The sequence below is a fragment of the Anopheles cruzii genome, chromosome 3 (assembly GCF_943734635.1).
Source record: "Anopheles cruzii chromosome 3, idAnoCruzAS_RS32_06, whole genome shotgun sequence".
Taxonomy (NCBI): domain Eukaryota; kingdom Metazoa; phylum Arthropoda; class Insecta; order Diptera; family Culicidae; genus Anopheles; species Anopheles cruzii.
The window spans coordinates 6,276,081-6,300,753 of record NC_069145.1 but is presented as its reverse complement, the minus strand read 5'-3'; the positions used below and the strand labels follow the sequence as shown (position 1 = coordinate 6,300,753).

Below are 24,673 nucleotides of genomic sequence, written 5' to 3'. Positions count from 1 at the left end.
CGTGATTCAATCGAAGTGCTATCCGTGCATAACCCAATCGCCCCAGCCTCTCGATGACCTAACCGTGCGTATCATTATCGTTTCAGCGCCACTTAAATCGTTACCGCGCGTCATCGATAAAGCAGAAAGGAGTTCAATCGGTCAAACGGCTCAACATCAATATTTTGTGGTAAATTAAGGCAATTAAACGGCGAACAGCGTTCGCAGTGCAACGTGGCGCAATGGCTGCAGCCCACGCAACAATAAAATGGTAAGTGTCCGCGATGTGCTGGTGTGGAATGTTACACATTTTATGGCCACTTCCTGGCTGAAAAACATTGGCCACTAATTGCATTCTCTAAGCCATTTCTGAGGCAGAAGGAAATAAAAATCACCCCCAGTGGTCTGGTACGGTTGGCTAGCGATGTGTCAGTGAGCCCCCGTAGAGTGTTGAGGAATCTTTTGGAACATGTTTTATTCAGGTGTAGCTCCCCTTTTATTGGAATGTGAGAAAATATGCTTATTTAATGCTGAATGGAATTATTTTGACAATAATTTTATCTCGAACGATACAGCGGGATATTTACATTTAAAAAACCATTATTATCACAGAAACTAATGTCGAAATGGTCCTCAAACGGTCAGTTCCCGAAGTGTAAATGCACATAAAGTATTCGATAGTAAAAATGAGGACAGCAATGGAATGAAATAGTTGACGCCTGGCGACGCTTCCATTTTTTGTTTGCTTTTCGATGTGCGCTTCTTTGACGGCCCCCCCGTTTACGATTCTTTGTTCGCGCCGTGCTGGCTCATCCAGCGAGTGTGTTAGATATGTTGGTGTTTTGGAGTGTGTTTTTTTTTCACCCGGAGCATCGTCTGGGACGTTTCATAAGTGGCCGCAAACCGGTATGGTTCCCCGAAACGACGGAGCCAGCCAGCAATTAAGTCGGTCTCGTCTGAAGAAAGTAAAAGTTGGTGTACGGCCGCACGAAGCTTTCGTAACCGGCACGTGCCCCCGTCGGTCGCAGGTATTCGATTCTAAGAATCTACACAACCGATTGCGAAAGGACCCAACAGCCTTTCTAATGGCGCTCGCCAACGCTTCCTTAACTTTCATTTCTCAATTTCGTCCCCATGTAACTCCTTCGGCAGCCATCTTGCGGCCGTTGGTTCGTTGGCCACCGTGCTTTGTCTGCTCGTCTGCTGCGTTGCTACGCAACCACCACCGCCCGATACTGACGCGAAGGAAGGACTGCTAAGCCGCTCCGACAGCACGCAGCCTCCGATCGTCGTTGAACTGCCGCAGCCAATCGTAGGAACGCAGCCGGCTCTGGATCGATCGCCCGACGACCGAACGGAAGTGTCCCCCCGGCGACACAAGACCCGTCGCAAGGGGAGCGGAAACGGAAGCAGAACCAAGCCGAAGAAGAGGAAAACTACGATGCAAACCGCGCTGCAGACGGCGGCCCGGAAAGGGCTCGAGGCGATGATCGAGCTGTACGATCGCCGTGAGCCGGAAATCCTTAAGCAAGGTGACAAAGCTCTCTCATTTTCCCTCGTGATCGTGATGCTAATCGGTCTCGTTTGCCTTGTAGGTGCTGTCCTGGCTGCCAACGATCCGGGTTCACTGCTCGCCCAGTTCAGTGCATCGAACCAGACCGAGATGGACGCCAAGGCAGCTTACGCCTCGCTCGTGGCAGCGAAAAAGTTCAAGGAAAGGTAAATGAATTCAGATTGCCCCAATCCGTTATTTGAAAAAAAAGATCTAAAACCCGTCCAAACACACACGCCCCAATCGTGAGTCCATTAGGCTGGAGTGCACGTGCGCTGATGCCGTTTCGAGGCTCCGCGCACGTGCCAATCTGTGACTTGCGCAACCGCACGTGACTATTGGCCGTTTGGCGGTTAGGACCCATTGTTTTATAGATCACCTTAGGTGGTGCAATGTTCTATGCCACGCATACGTAAACGATGGGCAGCGAGCTTATCGAACGGCGCAACTTCTTATAAGCCCACGATGCACACGATGACGCGTCCCGCTTGTTTGACCCACAAAATCGAGCGCCGAAATTGTGGGCCACAAAGCACAAACAATGTGTGCTCTGTGCAAAGGGCTTCAGCCCGTAATGTTTGACCGCCGGCGGCCACGACGTTGCAACCGGCTATGTTGCGCTATGCGCTCCGATTTTCGCGAAGCCGTAGCCGTGCGCCGCGGCATACTGATTAATCGGCACCCGCCGTATCGGCCAACCGAGCTCAAAAACGGACTAGTGGCCGCGTAATGAGTGATTGTGTTTACCCAGCACCAGCGCGGCCCGCAGACTCGAGCACCAAAGTGAGCCATTTGTTTGTTTCATAATTAATCGCCCGCCGCGGGCCCGGGCACGGGAAAATGGTGCTAAAATTTACATTTAAACCCACACCGCAAAATCTACCGCACCACGTGGACCGTCAAAGTGGACGTGGTGGCCTCCAAAATTAGCTTCCGACGTGATGTTTGTTTAATTGCCGCGACCGTTTGGTCGCTGTGTGTCGCTCGTGAGGAACAGTTTTTACAATTTACATTTCGAAAGCGTATCACCCCGAAGCTCCGAAGGACCCGCGGCGTCGTCGTCGAGTGCGATAAAGTTATGATGCGAGCATAATAAAAGCGATCGGCGGTCCGCTCGTTAGCTAAGTGGGTTAAGAAGGGCCAATCGGACAATGGGGTGCATTTAGTAATGTTATTACACGCTTGAGTGGAGTTGGCTAAGCATTTATGTGCAGCTTTTCGGGCCCGTCGGTGGGTTGAAACAATAAAATTTCAAACTTTCTTTCATGACGCGCGCTCGCCCGTGCTTTGATAGGTGACCAACCGAGAAAAGACGGATAATTATACTATTATTATAACGGTGCGACCGTTATAACTGATTATATTTATTAATTTTTTATTATTATTAGACCGGACAAAACCGCATTAAGCTTTCAGTCTTGCAGTTTTGCACTCAAGCCAAAGACTGTTTAACTTCTTCATATAGCAACTGATCGGTGGAAGGTTAAAATCATTTAAAGAATGCTGGTCTGGCCATAATGATAGGATTCGCAATTGACTGCTGACTAGCGCTCTAGGCCTGTGAATTGTTTCTTTACAACAACCAAAGAAAAAAAGTTATGAAGCAACCAAACACTGCAAAGCTACGAACCATGCCTGGGTGTGGATTAACTGGAGTGAAATCGTGTACTGGACTTTGGCAACGACGATAAGAAAGCGGGGAACAATGGGAGATGGCGCCTCGAGGTGTTGCAAATAAGCATTCAGCAGCTCCAGCGCCTTCAACCAACTTCAAAGTGGCGTTCCCCGGGGCTGATAGACGCCCTATTCCCATCCCCAGTTCAGTTGATAAAACATATTTCGCATAAACGACACCACGACGAAACGTTGCTGGGGCGCCACAAGTACTACCACTTGGAGGCCCTCATTTTCACCGCTCAACTATTTGCATACTTCACAATATTGAATTATTAACAAACTGTGTCGTGTCGGGATGATTAGATGTGACTTTTAGCACGTCTCTGCTGAAAGTTCAACCGCAGATGGCTCAACCACCGACCGACCGAAACGGCTTCAAATTAAAACGCTGCAGGACACGCTGCAGCAAATACCAACCACGAGACTGGCGTGGACTGGTGTACAATTACTTTGTTCCTGCACAGTGATACCACGACGATGGGTCCCGGCCTCTCTGGTGATCTTTTTTCTTCTACTGTCTCCATTCGCTCACATCTCCACACGACCATCGACCGATTGGAGATGTGTCCGTCGACGGACCGACCACTGACTAGTAATTTTGTATTCAACAATTCTCACTCGGCGACCGTTGGCGCCAGTTTCCCCGATGTAACTCAATCTGGCTGGCTGGCAGGCTGGTCGATTGAAGAAGAAATGCAACATCTCACCCATTTCATAACCGCGGGAGAAGAAAGTGAAGCGCTTGCAACGGTGCACCCGGCACCCGGCGATGCCGATTGAGTAATGGGAAGTTTTCGGCGCCTAGCGTTACGCGAGCCCCGCGCGCCCTAGCGTTTTCCGTGCGCTTTTCTCGGGCCCATCGAGGAAAATTCGCTGCCACAATGCTGCTGTGATGCTGCCGAGTCGCCAGAGAGGAAGCGAACGGCGTGAGACCCTCAGGCGGCATTGTTATTGAATTATGGGCGACTTTCCTCACCACGACACGCGATGGCATGTGCGTGATGACTTTTCGCTACCCCCTGGCGCTGCGGGGTGAAGAAGCTGCGATAGCTTGGGCCCTGCGTCGGCAACATTGTCTGCACGGTCACCCGGCGTGGTATCCTGGGAAAACAAAACAGGCGGCACCCTTATCTTCGGAGCGCCGACCATTGTTCACAATCTTCCACTTTCTTACGCCAACACACAGACCGTGGTTTCGCGTGAAACGCCGCGCGTCCGTTTCATTCACGATGCTGTACGCGCATCTAAACTAATCATAAGAGGCTGTCTTCGGCAGGTGACGAACAGAGTGTGTGTGCTGTGTGTGTGAGAGAGAAAGAGTGAGAAATCACACGAAACACCAGGCAAACAAATAGAAATAAAATTACCGTCCACGAGCTGGGGAAGAAAACTTCACCGCGGATAACAATAACGGCCAAACTAATAGCGCACAGCCAACAATGCTGGCATAAAACGCGCCCACAACACGGGCACGAGCATGAGAGCCGCCACGTTTCGACGCCATCTGACATGCCGTGTACCGGCAAAGGCGACGTGATTAAAACCGAAAAAACTTACCTCCTCCTGCGGCGGTTACACAACGCTCCTTATGACGAAGCGCGCCACGGCGCATCACAACAAGCTGTGGCAACGATATTTTAGAAAAACACGATAAATGTAACATTCCTGTGTGAAAGTTAAACCCGGTACCCGGGCGAAAGACAAACAAACGTGATAAAACTGCACCCAGAGCGATCACCATTGTGGGGCGGCGGCGTGTAACGGGCCTGTAACGGTGGTCTCTGATGCAAGGCTGCTGCAAGGCACCGCACTGAAGTCAAAATGCAAAATCGAGCGCAAAAAGATGATTAATCTTCTTTTCGTGTGCTACGGTGAACTCGCTCAGCGCACTGCGCCACCAACCGGTGTGAGAAAAACAATGGGTGCCACTGCACTAGCTTTCCTTGCACTCCTGTACTTCTAATGCACACACGAATGGCGTGGTTGCCCGCCCGGTAACGGGGTGATCGCAAATCCTGAATTTAGAAATATCACAAATGATCCAGTAGAGCGGCGCATTTGCACAGCACACTTTTTTACTTTCTGTGTAAGCCTAGTTTTGACAGTCCATGTTTGTGGTCAAAATAACAAATGACATTTGTAGGGTTTTAAAAACACATTCAGGGGCGTAGACTATCAGTACTGAATAATCAGACAAGCGGATCAAAGATACCATTAATTTCTCTTTATGGATGTTAATTTTGTTGCTGTTACTTTGAACCAGCCAACAATCTGTATTCGCAATGAACAACTGATGCCACCAATCATACACAAGCTTCTGTTTTGACTCCTAAAGTGTGCAAAATTCTGCCTTGTTCATCGTAGCTGCGTATCTTTCTGTGCGAAAAACATTCTCCGTGCGCTGTAAAATTAAAGAATTTTACCTTATCAGGCATTGTTTATTAATTTGCTTGCAAGACGACATAATGCGTTAATGCTAAGTTCTGTTTTATCATCGTAAATTCTATGTAAATACATCTCAAATTGTTTTCCCTTGTGCAGTTTTTCCTAAATATCGCTAGAGCAACTGTATAGCGTACGGTGTCGTGCCACCACCACCTTAGGGAATTCTGAATACTAGGTAAAAAATTTTTGGAAAGGGTGGCTTCACTGGTAGTGGTAGTTCACATGGACAAAAAATCCTTGTTGAGCGTTTAGCTACTATCTTGAGGCTGCCCACATGAGAAAACTCAAAGAAGGAATGGTCGGAATCAATTGCCCACAGACGGCAGATCTCTCCAAATCAAGTTCCGAAGACAACGCGAGAGTGTATTTGACAGCTAGCTAGCCAGAATCTATTCTACAGAAGAAGTTGCTTTCAAATGGTGGACTATGTTTTCATGTATGATCTGGTCCGTACCGTGTACGAGCGTAATTTTGAAGACATTTGGTGCCGGTAGAAGAATTTCTAAGTTTGCGTCGTCCTTAGATCGAAACCTTCGGTCCCCAGTGCAAAAACCGTCGCGTTGTCTACACGGCTTACTTGACTGAGGATCTTGTTCAGTTTTGCATCAAAGTTCGGATTGACGTCTTTCGCATAGAATCCGACTAAACGAGGTGAAAATATGTAGACATCTGTGCACAATTTTAAAGTGTCTGAGTTTGAGGTCGATTGGATGTTGTCCAATTTTTCCATCATTGATTGTGTTTATGCAGAAAGACTTCCGGATGGCCGAGATTGCATTTATTAACAATCGAATCGATGGAACGATACAACTTATTATGAGATGACTATTGTAGACATGGAGAAGTTGAACCAGGGATCGTAGCACCGTAGTAAGTAGCTTGCCAAGCACTTCAGTTGGCAAATTACAAACGAAACGAGTAAAATAATGAACCCTTCGGCATGTTAGTTACACCGTAGGGCACATCAATCACAAATGGCACCGCTAACAATCCCCCAAGGGCGGGCGGACAAGGCGTTTCGAGTCACTCATCAAACGAACCCCAAAAGCCACTGGTCCCGCCAACGAATCCAATCCATCATCTTCGACACCAGCCAGCGGACGGGCGGGCGGTCGGGCGGTGTAAATTAGTATTCGCGCCAAAGAAGCCCCGGCAATGGCCACCACAATCGACCCGAGGTGGGTGCCTCCTGACTGTAACTGTGGCTCCGCAATAATTGGCTCCATCCAGCTTTGATGCAATTTATTTATGATTGGTGTCGTTTCAACGACGACTCTCGGGAAAGCGAACCGGTAGCGACCGCACCGCGGTGGCCCCCCGTTCGGTGCCACCGACATCCGGGGAAATTAGTCGCTCAACCGAAGAATCCGTCGATGGCGGTTGGGCGAGATCCTATGTTTCGCTTGGGCCGGGCGAGGGAAACCATACATTATGTGATTTGCGGGACAGTTATGAAGAAATTGATTCGATCGCGGAGGGTGGCCTCCTGGTTCCTTATTTGCATTTCCTTAATGCGCTGCACGACAACCCCGCCTTAGCCGGCTTACATAAACACAGTGACACAGATAATGGGACCGCGGGACGCAACTGCAAAATAGTAATAACATGTCCGAGTTCTTTGCCAAAAATCGTGCCAACATACGGACGCGGATTCAAGCGATGGCAACCGGCCCAATCGGCTCCCGATCGATTGAGATTGTAGTGTTTAAAGATTAATTAGAGCAAACGATTACGCCGTCAGCCACGATTAATGGGGCAAATAAAACTCCGTCGCCACTTCCTTATGGCCCCGGGACCGGATGCAGTCGATTTGCTGCGAACGGATGGCACCGTGCTCGTCGGCCCATGGCACCGTTGTCATCACGTAAACGGCACGGTCCGTTGGCCGCTCTGTAACTCTGGCAGTCGCTCGTCGGCAGAAAACTTTGCGAGGCGCTATGGGACGAACACAACACCTCCCAGGCGCGACCGCGACGTAACACACTCGGAGCCACAAGGAGCCACTCTGGCCTGTTTCGAATTCCATCATTCGAAGCTTATCGGGGTGGTGAACCTGCTTTAAGTGTGTTTTCGTTTTATTCCATAATAACACGCCCGATGGCACTCGGCCGCCGGCAGATGACTCAACGATGCAAATGCCGAACATCTTCTGCCTCCGAGGCGCATATGTCTGAGGGCCGCTACGCAATCGCCACGCAACAGCAACATACGCAGGAAGCAGCATCGGCGCATATTGAGCAGCCCAACAACCCGTGTGAAGCTCTTCCAAGCGCGTCTCTGTTATGGTCATTGGGGGCCGCCGAAAACATCGCAGCCTCACGCAGGGGGGATTGATTCTCGCACCTTTACGTAAGGTGCGCGATGCGCGAACACTTTCTCCCACACGAAAGGTCCACACCACGGGGCTTTTTATTAAATGTTTCAGTTGACCAGCTAAGCTTTTTTCGTGTTCGACGCGTCTTGATTCGCGATCGCGACGGACTATGGTCGCGGCTCACGGCTCACAGCAGCAGCAATTTATTGCCCCAAACTGGTCTGGACCAGACCGGTTGGTCGCTGCATAATGCTCCGGAAGTGTGCTCTTCGGTTATCGGGTTTTGTGGTCCCTCGAAGCGAACCAAACGTTTAATACGAATTATGCGAATCGTGATCGTGCTGCGTCCTCTGCGCCGTCGCGGATGTGACCTTTTTCGGGGTGCCAATTTTGCCGGGTTTTTACTTTCCAATCGACTGTCCTGTGTCACTCGGGAACGATGTTTTCTCTGCTTTGGATTGGACAATCTAAAAAAAAGGATACAGGCATAAGGTTAATAATACGAACATCGAATTTCGTGATCGCCGCTACATCGCAGTCACTTGAAGCTTGAGGTCTTCTGGATATAGTCCAAACATTTCGCTAAAACGTGTTGAATATTGGCCTTTCCTATGTCGATCGATCGATCATCACTCCAATTGGATCCAAAGCCACATAAAGTTTAGACAGTGCGGAAAGCTTTAGGAGTTACTGCTTGCTTATCGAGGTCCAATGCTTGTGAGTAACGAAAGGATGGCAATCCTGCTGATCGGAAATTTGGGAACGGGAATCAGACGAACATTTAACAAATGTCCATTGAATTTTTCGTTTATCCAAACATCGCACGTAAATTATGAGCGAATGTCGCCACTCTTTACAGAGCTTGTTGTTTGCGAATTTCACACGTCCCGGTCAAGGAGCAAATATTGATCGTCGAATTTACCACTTCAACCCGAAGTACCACCAACGAGGGCATGGTAAAGGAAAACATGAATGTAACGAAACGCTTCGCACCGAATATAAAGGCAAACTCATGCCGCTTCTAAGGCCAACGCTGGACAGTGTGCAGCCCTTTTTTTACATTAAAATATTCTCTATTAATGCAATGCTTTGTGAAAGCGACGTAATTTTATTCACCCAAAACCCTGTGCCCAGCGAGTCAGACCGAAAACGTTGATGGCCACGCAAGCTTATTCGGTAATTAGAGTGCCCACAAAGTAACGTTCCGGCGTCCGACGAAACTTTCTTTTTTTTTGGCGACTGCACTCCAACCACCAATTGTGGCATTCAATTTAAAGTTATGGCCCCTAATGCGGGGGGGCCAATGGCTCTACGGAACCATCAGAAGTGCGTCGAGAAATTTGGGAAGATCGCTACCGTTCGGGTGGGGGGCCGCTGTGGGCTCACCACCTTCGAGGACGCATTCGATGCACTTTTCCAGCGCGTTTCTCTTCGACGACCGCAGATCCGATCCGATCGACCCGATTTGGTCTTTTTGGTCGTTTTCTTCCTTCTCTCCGGTCCGGTCTTGAGCCGAGGCAAGGCTCAAGACACTTTCTTTTTCCGGCCTCGGATGTGGATGTGCCTGTGCCCTGCGTGTAGAAAGTGGTTTTCCGTCTTCCGTCGGCCCCAAACGTGACCGCGCAGAACCGACTTCGGGGGGAATGTGAGGGCACAGATGTGTGTACACACCACACCTTGCTGCATTTACGAGGCTATGCTTTGACACACACACACACACTCTGTGCGAAAGGCCTTCGGTGAACCTGCTTGGTGCACAGCCTCTGCAGCAAGATGCTCGAGGTTTCTCTTCGAGGCGCGCCGCGGATCGGGTGGCGCATCACTCAGTGGCGCAGGCGTAACAAGAAACGGCCCGAAGAAGCAACGGCTACAATGAAACAAAAAACAGAGAAATAAACGAAAGAAAGTACGATCAGATCCAAGATCACTTTTCCCGCCGCCCCGCCGTTCCGGCCGGCACTAAAGTTCATGATCTCGGAACGGAGACACCCGAAGAAGGTTTCGCCGTCGTTGCGGACTTTCTTTTCTCGTGCGCTTCGTCCGCGCGAAAAGTGACCCAAAAATGGTTGCCACGGGTCTCGGTCCTGGACCGCGGAGGGTGAGAATCGGGCAGGAAAAGTCCCGGAGGTGACGTTCGTCTGACACTGACACGCCGCAGGGTTGCAACCTCTGGGCGACCTTCTGCACCATGTCTACTTGGATTGCAGCCTAACGAGATGCAAAACACGAGCTATGCAAATGAAGAAAACGGAATGGACATCGAACATTGAAGGTAAGCAAATAAAAAGAAAAGTGTAAAAGGAAGTATGAAAATAGGACCAAAAACGGGTGAAAACAAGTTAAATCGCTTAACGGAACGCAGAGAGCACTGGCAAACAAATGCAACCCAACCCAAACAATGGAACACTTTCTCACTGCAACAGGAGGTGTGTCACTATTTAGCAATCACGTACGAGAAACAGGCCAACCTGATCCAATCAAGCCGCGTACGTGCGATGGGAGAAAATCTAAACACACAAATCAATCGAATCAACGCCGAGCGTCAACCGGTAAACGGCAAACGGCGCTCGTCGGGAGGAAAACTTTCGCCCCGGAAAGTGCCAATTAACTTGGGCCCATCCGTGGGGCCCTGCGAAGAAAATCGCTCCAAGTGGCCCAAGCTCGTGTCACCTCAATCTGTGGACCGAAAGAAATGCCGGCCATTTCACGTGTGCCACAGTTTGCCTGCGCCGCATACGTAAAAGCGGTGGTCGGTGCGGTGCCGGAACCGAAGCCCTGGCCTCAGATCGCGTGCACCGCGTAGCTAATCCGTGTAGCAGCAACCGCGAACCAAGAAACCCGAAATAGCACCGTGACACTGTCCGCTAGGTTGTTCTGCTTTTTTCCTTTTTTTTGGGATCAGTAGCGTCAAGTTCAGTCAATGAAACGAAACATCGCGAAATTACCGATCGCGGGTGGGGTTGGCCGCGACCACCGATGGCTCTCGGTTCGCTATTTTTATTTGGCACTGGTGGCGCGCGGAATTTAAAACGTATTTCGCCGTGCTTCGACTTCACAGCGCCCGGTGAAGGTCGACACCCGACCCGAGAGGTTTTGTTTACATCGCGTTCTGTGTGATCACCGGGGGGTGCCGTAGGACTTCGGCGCGGTTCAATGTGGCACTGTGGTTAGCAAGGTCCTATTCGCTCTTTAAATATATACGTCCTAGTTTCTAAGCCGCCCGCTTGCGGGATTACTAAAAATATGGTCCAATTGTTTGGTTACATATTAACGAACTTATGGCCAGTTTGAAACCATCTTCAAGGGAACCCCGGAATGGCAAAACATCGTTTCTGGAGGACGTCACTCTGAAAGGGCTTCAGCAACTCTTTTGTTACTTTGTTTCCTGCTCGCCAGGAATATTCAGGATCGAAGAGCCAGAATCGATTTTTGGTCATGCACCTAGTCTTTCGGCCAAGGATTTTACCATTTGTCAGTCGATCAATCTCAATTTGATAGAACTGGTCCGACGAATACTCCGACGAACCAGCTAATTCTTGATAGAGCATTCTCATGGACCTCAAGACCACCACGCGGTTGTTTAGTTCTATCTTGAAATAGTCCAAACTAAATCTGATGTAAACGGTCTTCGGTCTGCCACCTTTCTGCCTCTAAATATTTCATAACGACACGGCATAATGGAACATCAAACGGAACTTCACTTTCCTGGCTTCGGGACAACTGGCCAAACTCGATCTCGTTGGACGTTATACTGTTCCATCAACTAAATCTTTCGCCAAAACTATCTGCAACCTCGTTGGCCCCCAACCAACCAAACGCAACGATAGTGAACCAACCGGAAGCCACAAGTTTGGGCGCCAATTCATTCAAACGGCTTAATTTGGAAAGCGCAAAATGATTTATCGGTCACTTTAAAGTGACCAACAAATAGAAAACAATAAACAAGAGAAAGGGTCCAATTTTCCACACACACAAGATCACTTTCTACAAAAGAAGTGTTTAGCTGGCAAAGTGGGTTTAAGGCTTCCGTCGGGACGATCGTCGAACGCCCCATTACGGGGCGGTCGACAAACTAGATTGCATCGGCCCTGGCCATAAAATCAATTAGCTAGCGTGCTTCCCCCTGGACAACAAAAAAAAACGGTTACCGGAGTAGAGCGGATCGAAACACCTCAATGGCAGCATGGCTTGAAAGGTTCGATTTGTCGTGTTTGATGGATTAGTAGTAGCCCAGTTCATCTCAGAGCATCTGAAGGCGCCTGGCACCATAAAAGTGAGCGTACGAGCTGGAAGTGGCCATTAAAGCGACCGAAACCGAAAACCGGGTGGAAAAACCAAACTGAAAATCACGGATCATAACAGACGAAAGGCCTGGCGACACTGAAAAGAGAAACGGATGGCGGATCGCACCATTGACGGTGCGCGGCCTGGAGTCGTGATCTTTCACTTTCCCTTATCACGAGTGCCCGCACGTGTGTGTGTCATTATGGTTTTGGTCGAGCGAAGTCGTCCGATTCCGGTTCGCTGCCTGTTTCCGTAATTGAGCAAAACAAACAAACAAATAGCCAGGGACCGGATAGGCCCGGGTCTGCCCACAATCCCGCATGCCGCATGTAGCAACTGAAGGGCTTCGCTTGATAGGACTGCGACTGCGATGCCGCGGGGACGTACGCCGGTTCTACCGCGGGCGACTCGCGCGGACACACTCGGGGAGTAGAAATCGACCTAAACTATGTGTCGTTGCCGTGGATCCGTGAGCCCATCTGAGGAGCCACCGTCGGGGGCTGGGGGCTACAACTTTCCATTGCAACCTTTTCCACGGCGAGAAGGATGCCCGACGAGCCGGAAGATCGCGATGAACGACTTACGTCGCGCGAGGCGTCGTGCGCCTCGTCCGGAAATCTTTAATCAAAGAAACGGCGACGGGAGATGGCGTCCCGGGAGCTGGACTCGGTTGCACCGAGAAGAAAGCCCACGAGGAAAGAGAGAAAGAGAGAGAATGCACCCCACACACTGGAGAACCCCTTCTCGGACGCGCTCGGACTGGCGGGCAGGGTCACGTCCGGGCCCGCGAAAGTGGGGAGACGGAAGCGATCGCGTCTCGGGCACGTTCGCGCGCTCGTTGCCCCATTGCTGCCACCGCCGCCAACTGCGGCCCGTGGTAGGGTTAACTTTATAAATACGATCGGTCCGCGGCCAGCGCATGGCAGTGTGACTCTCGTGTCGATGCGGTTCACCTCGGACCACCGCACATCGGAGTACGGGCCAACGGTGGGCCCCCGGGGGGAGACAGTAAGAAAATGCAAAGCCAACTCGCGAGCCAGCCCGGCGCTAGAGCTGGGCGAGTGAAAGTGAAAGCGTTGGGCGAGCGTTGCCAAAGCAACGGTCCCAGTTGACGCGCGTGAGATGGTGTGTGACTTACCTGCGAGACGTGTGATCGACTTTGTTGTGACATTCACGCGAACCGATCTGGTGATTTTGCAGTACCAATGTCGAGTACGTGGCCATCGGGCGGCAGGCGCCGCCCAAGATTTCGCTCAAGAAGACGCCCCTGGAGAAGATGTGCCCATCGCGGGACTCGCCACGGTGCGTTCCGGCGAGCCTGCGGTACCGGACGCACGACGGGACCTGCAACAACGCCCGCCGACCACGCTGGGGTTCGGCCCAGATGCCCTTCAACCGGTTTCTGGCACCGGAGTATCAGGACGGCGTCGAGGGCATACGGTAAGTGAGATGCGGCGATGCGGAACCCCGTAAACGGTGCAATTCTAAAACCCGTCGCCTGCCGGGTTCTATCCCAACAGGCGATCCGTGACCGGTGCAACGCTTCCGTCGGCCCGGTTCGTCAGTCTGGTCGTGCACGGTTCCCGCGATGAGGAAGCGCCCGTGACGATGATGCTCGCTCTCTGGGGCCAGCTGATTGACCACGATCTGACGGCCACGGCACAGCCGCGCAGCATCAACGGGTCGACGCCGCGGTGCTGCAACGGTGGCGAAGAGAGCACCCACCCGTCCTGTCTGCCGATCAAGGTGCCGCACGATGACCCGTGGCTGTCCCATCTGGGCGTGCGCTGTCTGGAGTTCCTCCGGTCAGCGCCGGCCCAGCGTCGCGACTGTTTGCTGTCGTGGCGTGAGCAAACCAACCAGGCCACCGCCTACCTGGATGCGTCGCCGATCTACTCGAGCAACCCGCGATCGTCCGACAACGCCCGGATCTTCCGCCAGGGGATGCTGCTGTTCGGGCGGGGACCACCGCACGAGGACGTGTGCTTCCGGGCGGCGCTCGCCAACCAGTGCATCCGGCCCGGGGACAGCCGCAGCGGCGAACAGCCCGGGCTGCTGATGATGCACATGGTTTGGGTGAACGAACACAACCAGATCGCGTCGCGGTTGGCCACGCTCAATCCGCACTGGAGCGACGAGAAGGTGTACCAGGAGGCACGCCGCATCGTGGGGGCCCTCTTCCAGCACATCACGTTCCGGGAGTTTCTCCCGCTGGTGCTGGGCCGGGACGTGTGCCGGCTGTTCGATCTGGAGCTGGAAACGAGTGGCCACTACCGCGGGTACGATGCGAACGTCAACCCGACGGTGGCGAACGAGTTCGCGGGCGCCGCTTTCCGCTTCGGCCACTCGCTGATCCAGCACACGTACATGCGGGCCGATCGGCACCACCGGTTCATCGGCAACAACGTCAGCCTGCACGAGGACACGTCCGAGGGGGACTTCGGGGGCCCCGGTTCGCTGCACCGGCTGTTGCGCGGTATGGTCAACCAGCGCGCCCTCAAGCGGGACGAGTTCATCACGCCCGAGCTGACCAACCATCTGTTTCAGACCAAAAGTAAGCCCGGCTGACGCGCACCGTGCTCCTGTTCCGTTCGCTAACGACCCCCCTCTCATTTATTACGGGATAGGCTTTCCGTTCGGGCTGGATCTGGCGGCGATCAACATCCAGCGGGGACGCGATCACGGGCTACCGGCGTACGTGAGCTGGCGTGGCCCGTGCGGACTGTCGTCGATTCGGGACTGGGACGATCTGGACCGGATCATGGGGTCGGCTTCGACCAGTCGGCTGCGCAAGGCGTACCGGACGGTGGATGACATCGATCTGTTTGTCGGCGGGCTCGCGGAACGTCCGGTGGTCGGCGGTATCGTTGGCCCCACGTTCGCGTGCATAATCGCGCAGCAGTTTAGCAACTTGCGCAAGGGCGATCGGTTCTGGTACGAGAATGCCGGATTCGAGTCGTCGTTCACGCCGGCCCAGCTCGAGTCGATCCGTCAGGTGGCGTTTGCGCAGGTGCTTTGCCGGGCCCTGGGTGGTGGCGGTTCGCTGCAACCGTTCGTGTTCCTTCCGCCCGACTTTGGCCAGAACGAGCGGCTGGCGTGCGACGCGAGGCTGATGGCACCGATCGACTTGGACCCGTGGACCGAACGCGACCCCTTTACGAACACCGACACTGACAGTGAGGACGAGGACGACGACGGGGGGGAACTACCGGAGGGAAACTCTCCCTCAGCGACTGACCTACTCACGGCACAATCGACCTTCTCCGCCGCCAGCACCACGACGACGTCGACTACACGCCGACCAGTGGCCAACGTCGTAAACAAGGTAGACCTCGTGACGAACGGTAACACGGGACTACAACAGCAGCCACGACCGACCACGATTACCAAGGGACAACCGGCGACACTGACCGTGGCACCGACCGTGCTCGTGAGCAACAAACTCGACCTAAGCCACCAATCGACCAACCGACCCTCCGCCGGTGCCACGGCCGTGGACCACAAGCTAGACCTGAAGGGGACGACGAAACCAACAACGCTGGCGGCCACGAAACGGAAACCGACTCGAAAACCGACCACGACCAAGAAACGACCCAGCGCCTCGTTGGTGGTGAGCAACAATCTTGACTTTTCGGCCACCCGTAGCGCCAACGCCACTCTGACCCCCCAACCGGACACGCGAACACTGAACGGACGCACGAAAAGGGCCGCTAGCCCGGGCGCCCGACACGGATACGGAGGATACCAAACGCCACCACCACCGACCGGTTACGGTGACTACGACGAAGACTCGGACTACGACTCGGACTATGACCCACCGTACCTGGCGTACGGTTACCACCGACCAACGACACCGACTACGACCGCTCAGACTCCGCCACCGTACGGCGGGTACTACAACCCGCACGGAGGCTACTATACGGCACCACCGACACCTCCTCCACAGCCTCCCTATCCTTACCTTGACACACGCCGACCGAATCACGGGACGAGGACGACTCCCCGACGCAGACTGTCCGACAAACTGACACTCAACCACGACCCGCTCACGAATCAACCTCAAAGACACCGGACTACCTCGCGACCGGACGAGACGCCTAATAAACCTTTCAAAAAACCTTCCGCCGCTGCGCACTCCTCTGTCTTCTCTGTCGACTTTCGAGCTCTCGCTTCTAACCGCCGCCGGACACTTCACGCTAACCTGCCTTCCGCCGCCAATGGCACCACTTCTGTCGCTACTCTCCTTTCCGATCTTCCCTCGAAACTGTCCGAATCTTTCTCTGTCGACGACTATGACGACGACCAAGACAATAGACTCACCCCGACGGACGACAAACTGACCAGCAGCAGCAGCAAGCAAGACTTTGGCGACCACCGACAGGGCCCGGTGCCCGATGACCACGACGGTTACCTCCGACCCGAGCAGACACACTTTGAACCGCTCGTGCGCCAAACGGCCACCGCACAGACCTACCGAGACTACTGGCACACGGAACGCAGACACTACCGGGACTACTACCCCGACCGGAATGGACTACATCACGGGGACGTACCACAGACGCTAGTGCGCTACGCCTCGGCGTACGACAAACCGTTACTACTCGATGACTACTCGGACAAATTCGTGGGACTCCTGCGGGACGAGGACGCACTGTTAGCGCCCGACGGGACTAGTGGACCGACAAACCAGCACACGTCGAAGGAACGGTCCGTACGAACGGACGATACAAAGGACACCAGACAAACGAAGGACAAACGACCGACGAACCACAGACTCAAGGTACCGGGCGGGAAACCGAGTTCCATCTCGCTCGTACCGTTCGTGCTGCTGACCAACATTGACCGGTAAGTACATTCCGGTCTGATCCACGCACGGAGTGCCAACGTTTCGAATACCGCCCCCACAGACCGGACAACTGGGTGATGTACCACTCGAAGCCGTCCAAGCATCGGAAGCCACCGGTACCGCTGCTGAAGAGTGACGTCTTTTCGCTGAACGAACTGCCCACACCCATCGTTGGCCCCGACTAAGGCACGCTGACGCTGACCACAACTTTCGCCCATGACATCCTTACGGCGTGCTGCGCGCGCCAACCGGCGGAGGGGCCGCACATTGCTCTCCGCACATCATATATTATTTATTTATTGCATTACATGAAGAAAAAGAAATGATTAACCATGATTAAACACAGATACACACCGATGTCAGGCCGCGGTCTCTGCCTTGTGTCGTGCTTCCCAATCCGAACAGGTCCGCAGAAGATCGTACCGTGTGTCATCACAGTGCGTTCAAAAGCCCAACGCGACGTTGTATCATTCAACACTATATATTGTTATGTATACATATTTATATACTGTTTTTGCCCGATAGATTGTGTATACGAGAGTACGAGTGAGAAGGAAATTCTGTTTTACTTGCACGCGCAATTCAAGTTGCGTAACAATATCTGGTGTATGTATATCTGGAAATGTTTTCTTCGCGCTGGCCAACCGAGGGCGCGCCACGCCACGTTCCGAGGGAGCAAGCAGCGGGCGTGCATAAACCGCGTAACCGTAGGCTAAACAATAAGACCGTGTTGAGGACACGGTGGAAATCTCTCACTTGTTGAACGAAACGGGTCTCTTAACTAATTGGCCCACGCCCACGGGGGCGCTCCACGTATTGCCACAGGGGTCCTTCCAGCGAAACCTTCTAACGGGCGGGCCATGGCGCACCGCGTGATAAGGTTTCACGCACAGACGACATTCCACATCAACGGGTTTGCAGCATTGCGTTTGAACTTAAACAATAGGCTTTCCGAGCATAATCAATCTTCCGGCGTCATCTCGGGATGTCCCCTCTCGGTTTGGAAGGAAACTATATTTCATCGCCTGCGGGGATGGCTTACACGCAAAACAGGTTTACATCTAAGCACCGTTCGGGGGTGAAATCAACTCCGGGGCAGCGCGCGCCGCAGCTTTGTTAGTAGTATTAGTAGCTAGTAATAAGTGAGTAACTGTTGTACACTTTACCTTCCACCGGCAGCGTCCCTCACAAGTCCCTTTTTAGCCTCACAAGTCCCTTTCCAGCGTGTCGCCCCCCTCGGTACGTCTCTTACGCGTGCCTACCTAAGTCTATCTGCGCACCTACACGCGCACACACTGTACACTCTGCGCTTCCCTGCGCACCCAACCCGTTTGTGGTTCCGGTTTGGCCCGTGCGCTCCTTATCTAACGTGATATCTAACGGTCTAGAATAAGTTACTGGCTTATACACATATCGCGTGAAACAAATTCAACAACAGGGCGACGGGAAGGTTCATTAGGCAGCTAAAATGCATCCACACCATCGTCCGTGAATGGATGGCTATATACTTCCTAGTTCCGCTTACTAATCATCGGTAACTCGGCCGGGGGACGTCGTTTTCTGCACGACGTGTGTCTGTTTTGTAAGCGTTAAAGATTAAACGGACACCGGGACCGGTCCTGTTTCGCTGTTTGCTTCATCATCTAGTCCTAAAACAATCCACCACCGGTTTAAACCGGTTCTGCTAGGATAACATTTTAAAGGTTTTTCTGCTGCTGGCTGCCGTGACACAGTGGTAATTGATCTTGATCTAACTTTGTAATAGCCATAACAACCGCCCCCGTTCCTGCCCGTCGTGTGACTCAACCCGTGAAACGCATAAAACTTCATACTTTCACCCGTTTACCCAATGCAGGCAAAGGGAGCAATTAAACTAAACTTAAACAAACTACTCTCTAGAACGAAATCGGGTACTCTCTAATCGAACTTCGAAGCCTAGGAAGTCCAATGGGGGTTATCGAAGCATTATCTAGGGGTAAACGCGGTGCGGTCGTCGGTGCAGCGATTCTTTGCGATAAATTCTTTAATACTTTTAACGCTTACAGCAAGGGGCCACATTAAATCACTAAAATAGTTGCATAGGGGTTGCCGGATATCACGGATGTGGGTTCGGTCTACTTGGATTGCTTCGGGGCTACTTCGATTGCTCTACAGCAATGCAACGGGGGGGAAAGGGATTTAACCAACAACCAAAAAAACACTGTGATGTAAAGCAAAATGCACATTCGTTGGATCAGGTGGTGGCATCACGAGGAAAGAACAAATTATCACATTATCCTCACCGGAGAGCGTCCGTTACTTCAGTCCTTTGCCGCGCGTGCGGGGCCTTAAGGCAGTCACCCTTACCTTGTCGAGCATGGAACAAAATAAGACAGTGAAGGCTGCGAACGTGTGCCCTGCGAGAGTAACGCATTCCGCATTCTTCACAGCAATCGAGTCGAGAAATAAGTTTAAACTTTCGTATCAATGGAACGCTACCCACTTTTGCAAACTATCCACACCATGTGGGCTATGTGATGTTGGTTCATTTGAATTGCCTCTTTGTTTCGTTTTCTCCAAACGCGCCAAAACATTACAACGAATCAACAACTTACGCAGGGTCCAAGATCGATCGGCGATTTAGTTAGCGAACAGATTTTGCTGGCTAGCATCACTCTCGAACTCGGTCCAGGCGTTGTTCAGCTCCATGAAGATCAGCTTGGCCATGCTTTCGTTCTCGGTGCCGGTGTGCTGCAAGACACATTTGCGGAATTCGGTATGGGTGCTACGAACGGGCTGCTATGATGGTGATTGCTTACCTTATCCGGGTGAACGGCGAGGCAAGCTTTGCGGTAGATTTTTTTCACATCCGCCGCCGTCACCAGCTGATGCATTTCACACTTTGTCCACTTGGCGCCGGGCCACAGAATCGTGTGGACGGTACAGAGCAGCGCCCGTATGTTGCTCTTCTTGCCCTCGGTCTGGCGGCGGTCAAGGGTGAAAATCAAATTAACACGTTGGCAAACGGACATAGGAACGGCCGGGCTGGCTGACGCGGATTACTTACCCATTCCATCAGCTTTAATCGCTCCGGGTCCATCTCTTTCACCAGTTCCTCCTTGCGCATATCGTTCATCGTGCGCGGACCCTGATTTTTCGTACTCCCAAACGAGTAACCCTGCTGGCCAAGAATGTCGCCGAATATATCACCCCCGGAACGGACACCGCCAACGCCACCACCAACACCACCAGCGCCGCCGTTACTACCATTGCTGCCGCCGCCGCCGTTGTTCGGCGTGGTACCCTTGGACGGTTCAGCAAAGTGCGACCGGCTGTAGTCGGGTTGACGTTGCGGATTGCCCTCGTTCGGACTGCGCATCTGCTGATGATTCGGCGTAGACGGTGCCCTCGGCGAAGGGTTGGCCGTACTGGCACCGCTGAACTGGTGCGTGGGACTAGAGAACTGTGTCGAGCGTGGGCTAGGCGTTGTACCACCACCCTTGCCCCAACCACCACCACCCTGGCCCTGGCCCTGGTTGCCTCCAGCAACCAAACCGGCCGTTAAGTTGCCAATGTCGGCGAATGGGTCCTTCGGTTGACTTTGACCGGCGGCATTCGTTTGCGCCGGAGACGCGGCACTATTGTAGAACACTTGCGGTCCTACACCGGCGAACGCGTCAAATCCGAAACTGTTGTTCGCGTTGGTTGCGCCGCTTGCCTCCGCCGAGGACCCATTGCTAAACGGGGCCGCCGGTTGCGCCACGCCACCGAAGTGATCAAAGTTTAGGTTCAACCCATTCAGATCGCTGCTCGATTTCGATGCATGCAGGGTGGCCTCTGCCGGCGTCCCATCGTCGAATGTTCCGAAGATTTCATCCAAAACGGCCGATTTGGTCGATGTGCGGCCAGCCGGCGGTACTTCGCTGCTCGTCGGCGGCGATAGACCACCGAGCAGATCGAACGTTTCTTCGGCAGCCGGGCGGTGATCCTCTTCACCACCGGCCGCTACCGGTGGCGTTGCCCCGTGACTAGATTTGCTGAGATTGAGCAGATCAGCTTCCCGTTCCTCGGTCACAATGCTCGGTGCAGCACCCGGTGGCTCACCGACGAACCCTCCTCGGTGGACCGGCTGCGGAGAGGGTGGTGCCGGTCGCGGTGGTGGCGGTTTCTGGGGCGCCACCGATCCTCCGCTGGCCGCCGAGGAAGCTCCCCGGTTCGGTTTGGTGACAAAGTTGTCCACATTCTCCTCGTACTCCAGCTGGGTGGCAAAGAGCAGCTTTGGGTCGCGCATGCCAGCTTTAGCGGCGCCGCGCCACGGCGGTTGGCTGGACGGTGGCCGTTCCGAGTCACCGACGAAGACGCTCAACGCAACGCAAAACTTTTGCGGCACATGCTCGAGATCCGGCACCTCGTCCAGCTCGGACCGGTCATAGTTGATGAGCGTTTCCTCTTCCGGAATGTACCCGGTGTGGAACTGCAGCTGGCAGATGCGGATACCCTGCGGACGGCCCATCCCTCCGAGGGCGTTTCGCGCGTGGTACAGCGTGATGGTCACATCGCCACACACCGTAACGTTCATGGCCAGAGCGATCTTGCCCTCCGCCGAGTGATACAGGCGCATTCGCTCGTAATCCTGGAGCGTGCAGAACACGATCCGATCGGCGGTGGCCACCTCCACGTACATGCGGCAGCCGTCGCGGGCCTTCGTCATGCGCGGTACCGGCGACACGGCCAGCGACACTAGCGTGACCGGTTTGTAGTGCGGCAAGTGGGGCACCGATCGGACGATGTCGCCCAGATAGTAAAGGTACCGCAACTCCGACGGCCGCATGTTCGGTGGCGTCCGCCGGATGGCAAATATTTGCATCGCATCTTCCGGTTCCGTCACGAGCCCGGCGTAGATTAGCAGCGCACACACAACCGTTGCCGCCAGTGCACGGCCACTATCCGGGCTCTGGATGACGACGATCGTTTTCGGGTCGGCGCTCAGAAACCCGTAGATATCTTCCACCAGCGAGTACAGGCCTGCCAGAAGCGGAGCTTTACCGCTGGCCAAACTAGCATTTGCTGGCACCGGAGCGTAGATGAAGCCGGCCTCGACGGTACGGACCGGCGGCGGCATCCGGGGACTGCTGCGCGGTCCCAAGTTGTAGACGCTCAGCTTCGTTGGTTGGTAGCGTGTGTCGAGGTACACCTTTACGTCTTCGATGTTGTTGGTGCGGTAGGTGGACTCGAGCCCCTCCGAGGGACACGGCATCACGAGGATGCGCTGGGTAATGTAGCTGAGATCGAGATCGGTCCGGGCGATGCTTTGCTGCACCGTTTGCATCACCTTCGAGGAGGTGTCCTTCAGGTTCTTGAGGAAACTGCCAGCACCGCCCTTGATGGACGAAAACAAACCGCCACCGGCCGCTGCCACCGGTTGACCGTACGGGGGAGCCGGCTGGTGGTGATGACCAGAAAAGCCAGCCGCCGGTGGTTGTTGCACTGGAACACCACTAACCGTCACTCGAACGGGATCGGGTGGCCGCTGCGGGTACCTATTGTTTTTGTTCGCCGCAACGTCGGCCCCAACCTGTACCGGTCCACCGGGTGGGCAGACGGGTCGTGGTGGAGCCGGTCGCTCCGGAACCACAGCACCGGCACCATTTGCTCGGTGTACCGGACTCGGTGTCGGTGTAACACCGGACGGTGGCGAGTTTAGCGGTTTACCCGACAACCCGAGCGGGGACTTCAGTGGCCACCCCTTCGTTTCGGCGATCGCTGCCAAACGCTCCAGCACCATGGCCGCATCGAAGCGCTGGTTCGGGTCAACCTGCAGGCAACCGCGAATCGTGTCACTGAAGCACGCGTACCGCGAGTCGTTTGGAATGGTGTAGTTCGCGTTGATGATGCGCAGCTTGGCCGAATCCTCAAACGGGTGCTTGCGGTAGCAGAGACAGTACAGGACACAGCCGAGCGCCCACACGTCCATCTTGAAACCGATCGGATAGTTGGCCCACGTGTCCAACTGTTCCGGTGCGCGGTACATCGGAGTTGTGCAGCGCGTCAGGGCGTCTTCCAGTGTGTCGCGTTGCTGCGCATTCCACGTCACGTCCGGTGCGTAGCTGTCGGTCGATGCCGACCCGAAATCACACAGCTTCAGCAACCCATCGCTACCGATGAGGAAGTTTTCAATCTAAAAACCAGACCGAACAGAAACGAGAATAAACTGCGTGAAGGGTTCCCCCATCAACCCAACCCCCCTTACCTTAATGTCCCGATGGTTAATCGGTTTCGGTTGACTGTGCAGATGGGCGACGGCTTTCGTGGCCTGGTAGAACACACGGAGCACCGTCTCCGGGGCAAGATCCTGCTCGAGACAGTCGTACAGCCCGCCACCCTTGCACAGTTCCGACACGAGCAAATACTCGGCACGCCGTTGGCCGCCTCCGGAAGCCTGTGTCCGATCGATGAAGGTGGCGGCCACAAACTTCACCACATTCGGGTGTCCCGAGACCTGCTTGTGGATGTTGATCTCGCGAATGATGTTGTTGCATTCTTCCTTGTCGGTGCCGAGTAATCGCTTCAATGCAAACTCGGTTCCCGACTGAACATCCTGGGCCACGAACACGTACGCAAATCCACCTGTAACCGGAAGAAAAGGGAGAGGGAAATCCCTATTGGTTACTCTGGCACTAGCTTTCGTCGGCCTCCTTCGATCGCGCCGTGTCACCACATTCAATGATGACTAGATTTTTGCAGCGTGCAGTTCATGTTCGCGTATCGCTTTTGTCTCGAGTTCGCGTGCATGTCCTTTAAATGTGCCCCTCTATGTGGTGGGGGTGACGTGCGTCGGCGAGCTGGACAAAGGATGGCATCGCCGATGCAACACGATACGGTGTAAGTCGATGCGTAACAGCTGCCCTCCATTGGGCTCCGCATCGTGTCCCCATCAAGATAACGAATATCGCATTCCACCAGCGCCACTAACCTTCCGCTATAACACGCTTGATACGCAGCTTCACGTTCGACACTTCCACCGTTTGACCGACGAATTCGTTGTCCAATCCGTTCGACGGGGTCGCGTTGAAGTAGCTCATAGCCGATTTCAGGAAATCACTCATCTTGAACCCGTTTTCGGTCCCGTCTGGTTGCGGTGGTGGCGCTGTGCAGTGGCTCGGCACACAGCCCCGTCCCGTCGATGAAGCCCGATGCTCTCTCTCGGGGTTTATCAGCGTGTCGCCCTTCGTTTCGTCACTGCCGTTTTTTTTTCTCGTGCTTTTTCGTCTCGTTCTCTTTGCTTCTTTCCACTTCCTGTCAACTGAACACTATCGAGGATCTAATCGCAAAACACCCCCTTTCACACACTGCCCAAGGGTGCGCGCGGGCGGCGGCGGGGCGGGTGGTTCTTGCTATTCTTTCTTCGTGATGTGTGCGCTACGGGTCTTGAGCACCCACACGGCCAGAACGGCAGAAAGTCATCTACACACTGGCCACACACACTGGCCACACACACTGCCCATTCCTTGTGGGCGTCTTGAGACATAGGAAAGCGCGAACGAAAGAGCGAGAAGGATCGTCTGTCTCACTTCTTTCTCACCACGCTGTCAACAAC

At 53.7% G+C, this 24,673-nt stretch overlaps 2 protein-coding genes across 3 annotated transcripts; one reads left to right on the top strand and one right to left on the bottom strand.

Annotated features, from left to right (window-relative positions):
- The first annotated feature begins 13,188 nt into the window (after window positions 1–13,188).
- On the top strand, window positions 13,189–17,313 carry LOC128275474 (uncharacterized). 2 transcript variants are annotated; one of them, XM_053013987.1, is made up of 5 exons: window positions 13,189–13,376; window positions 13,452–13,691; window positions 13,772–14,805; window positions 14,879–17,096; window positions 17,159–17,313. In XM_053013987.1, the coding sequence occupies exons 2-5, from the start codon at window positions 13,528–13,530 to the stop codon at window positions 17,280–17,282; spliced, it is 3,540 nt and encodes a 1,179-aa protein (XP_052869947.1). In that variant the 5' UTR covers window positions 13,189–13,376; window positions 13,452–13,527; the 3' UTR covers window positions 17,283–17,313. The 2 variants fall into 2 exon arrangements, with proteins under 2 accessions (XP_052869947.1, XP_052869946.1); XM_053013986.1 differs by having other exon boundaries at window positions 13,189–13,691.
- A 2,403-nt stretch (window positions 17,314–19,716) lies between these two features.
- On the bottom strand, window positions 19,717–24,182 carry LOC128271929 (cyclin-G-associated kinase). Its single transcript, XM_053009614.1, has 5 exons — window positions 24,050–24,182; window positions 23,327–23,703; window positions 20,144–23,254; window positions 19,896–20,057; window positions 19,717–19,827 (listed from the first exon to the last, which is right to left on the bottom strand). Exons 1-5 carry the CDS (start codon window positions 24,180–24,182, stop codon window positions 19,717–19,719), a joined length of 3,894 nt encoding a protein of 1,297 aa, XP_052865574.1.
- Window positions 24,183–24,673: the final 491 nt, after the last annotated feature.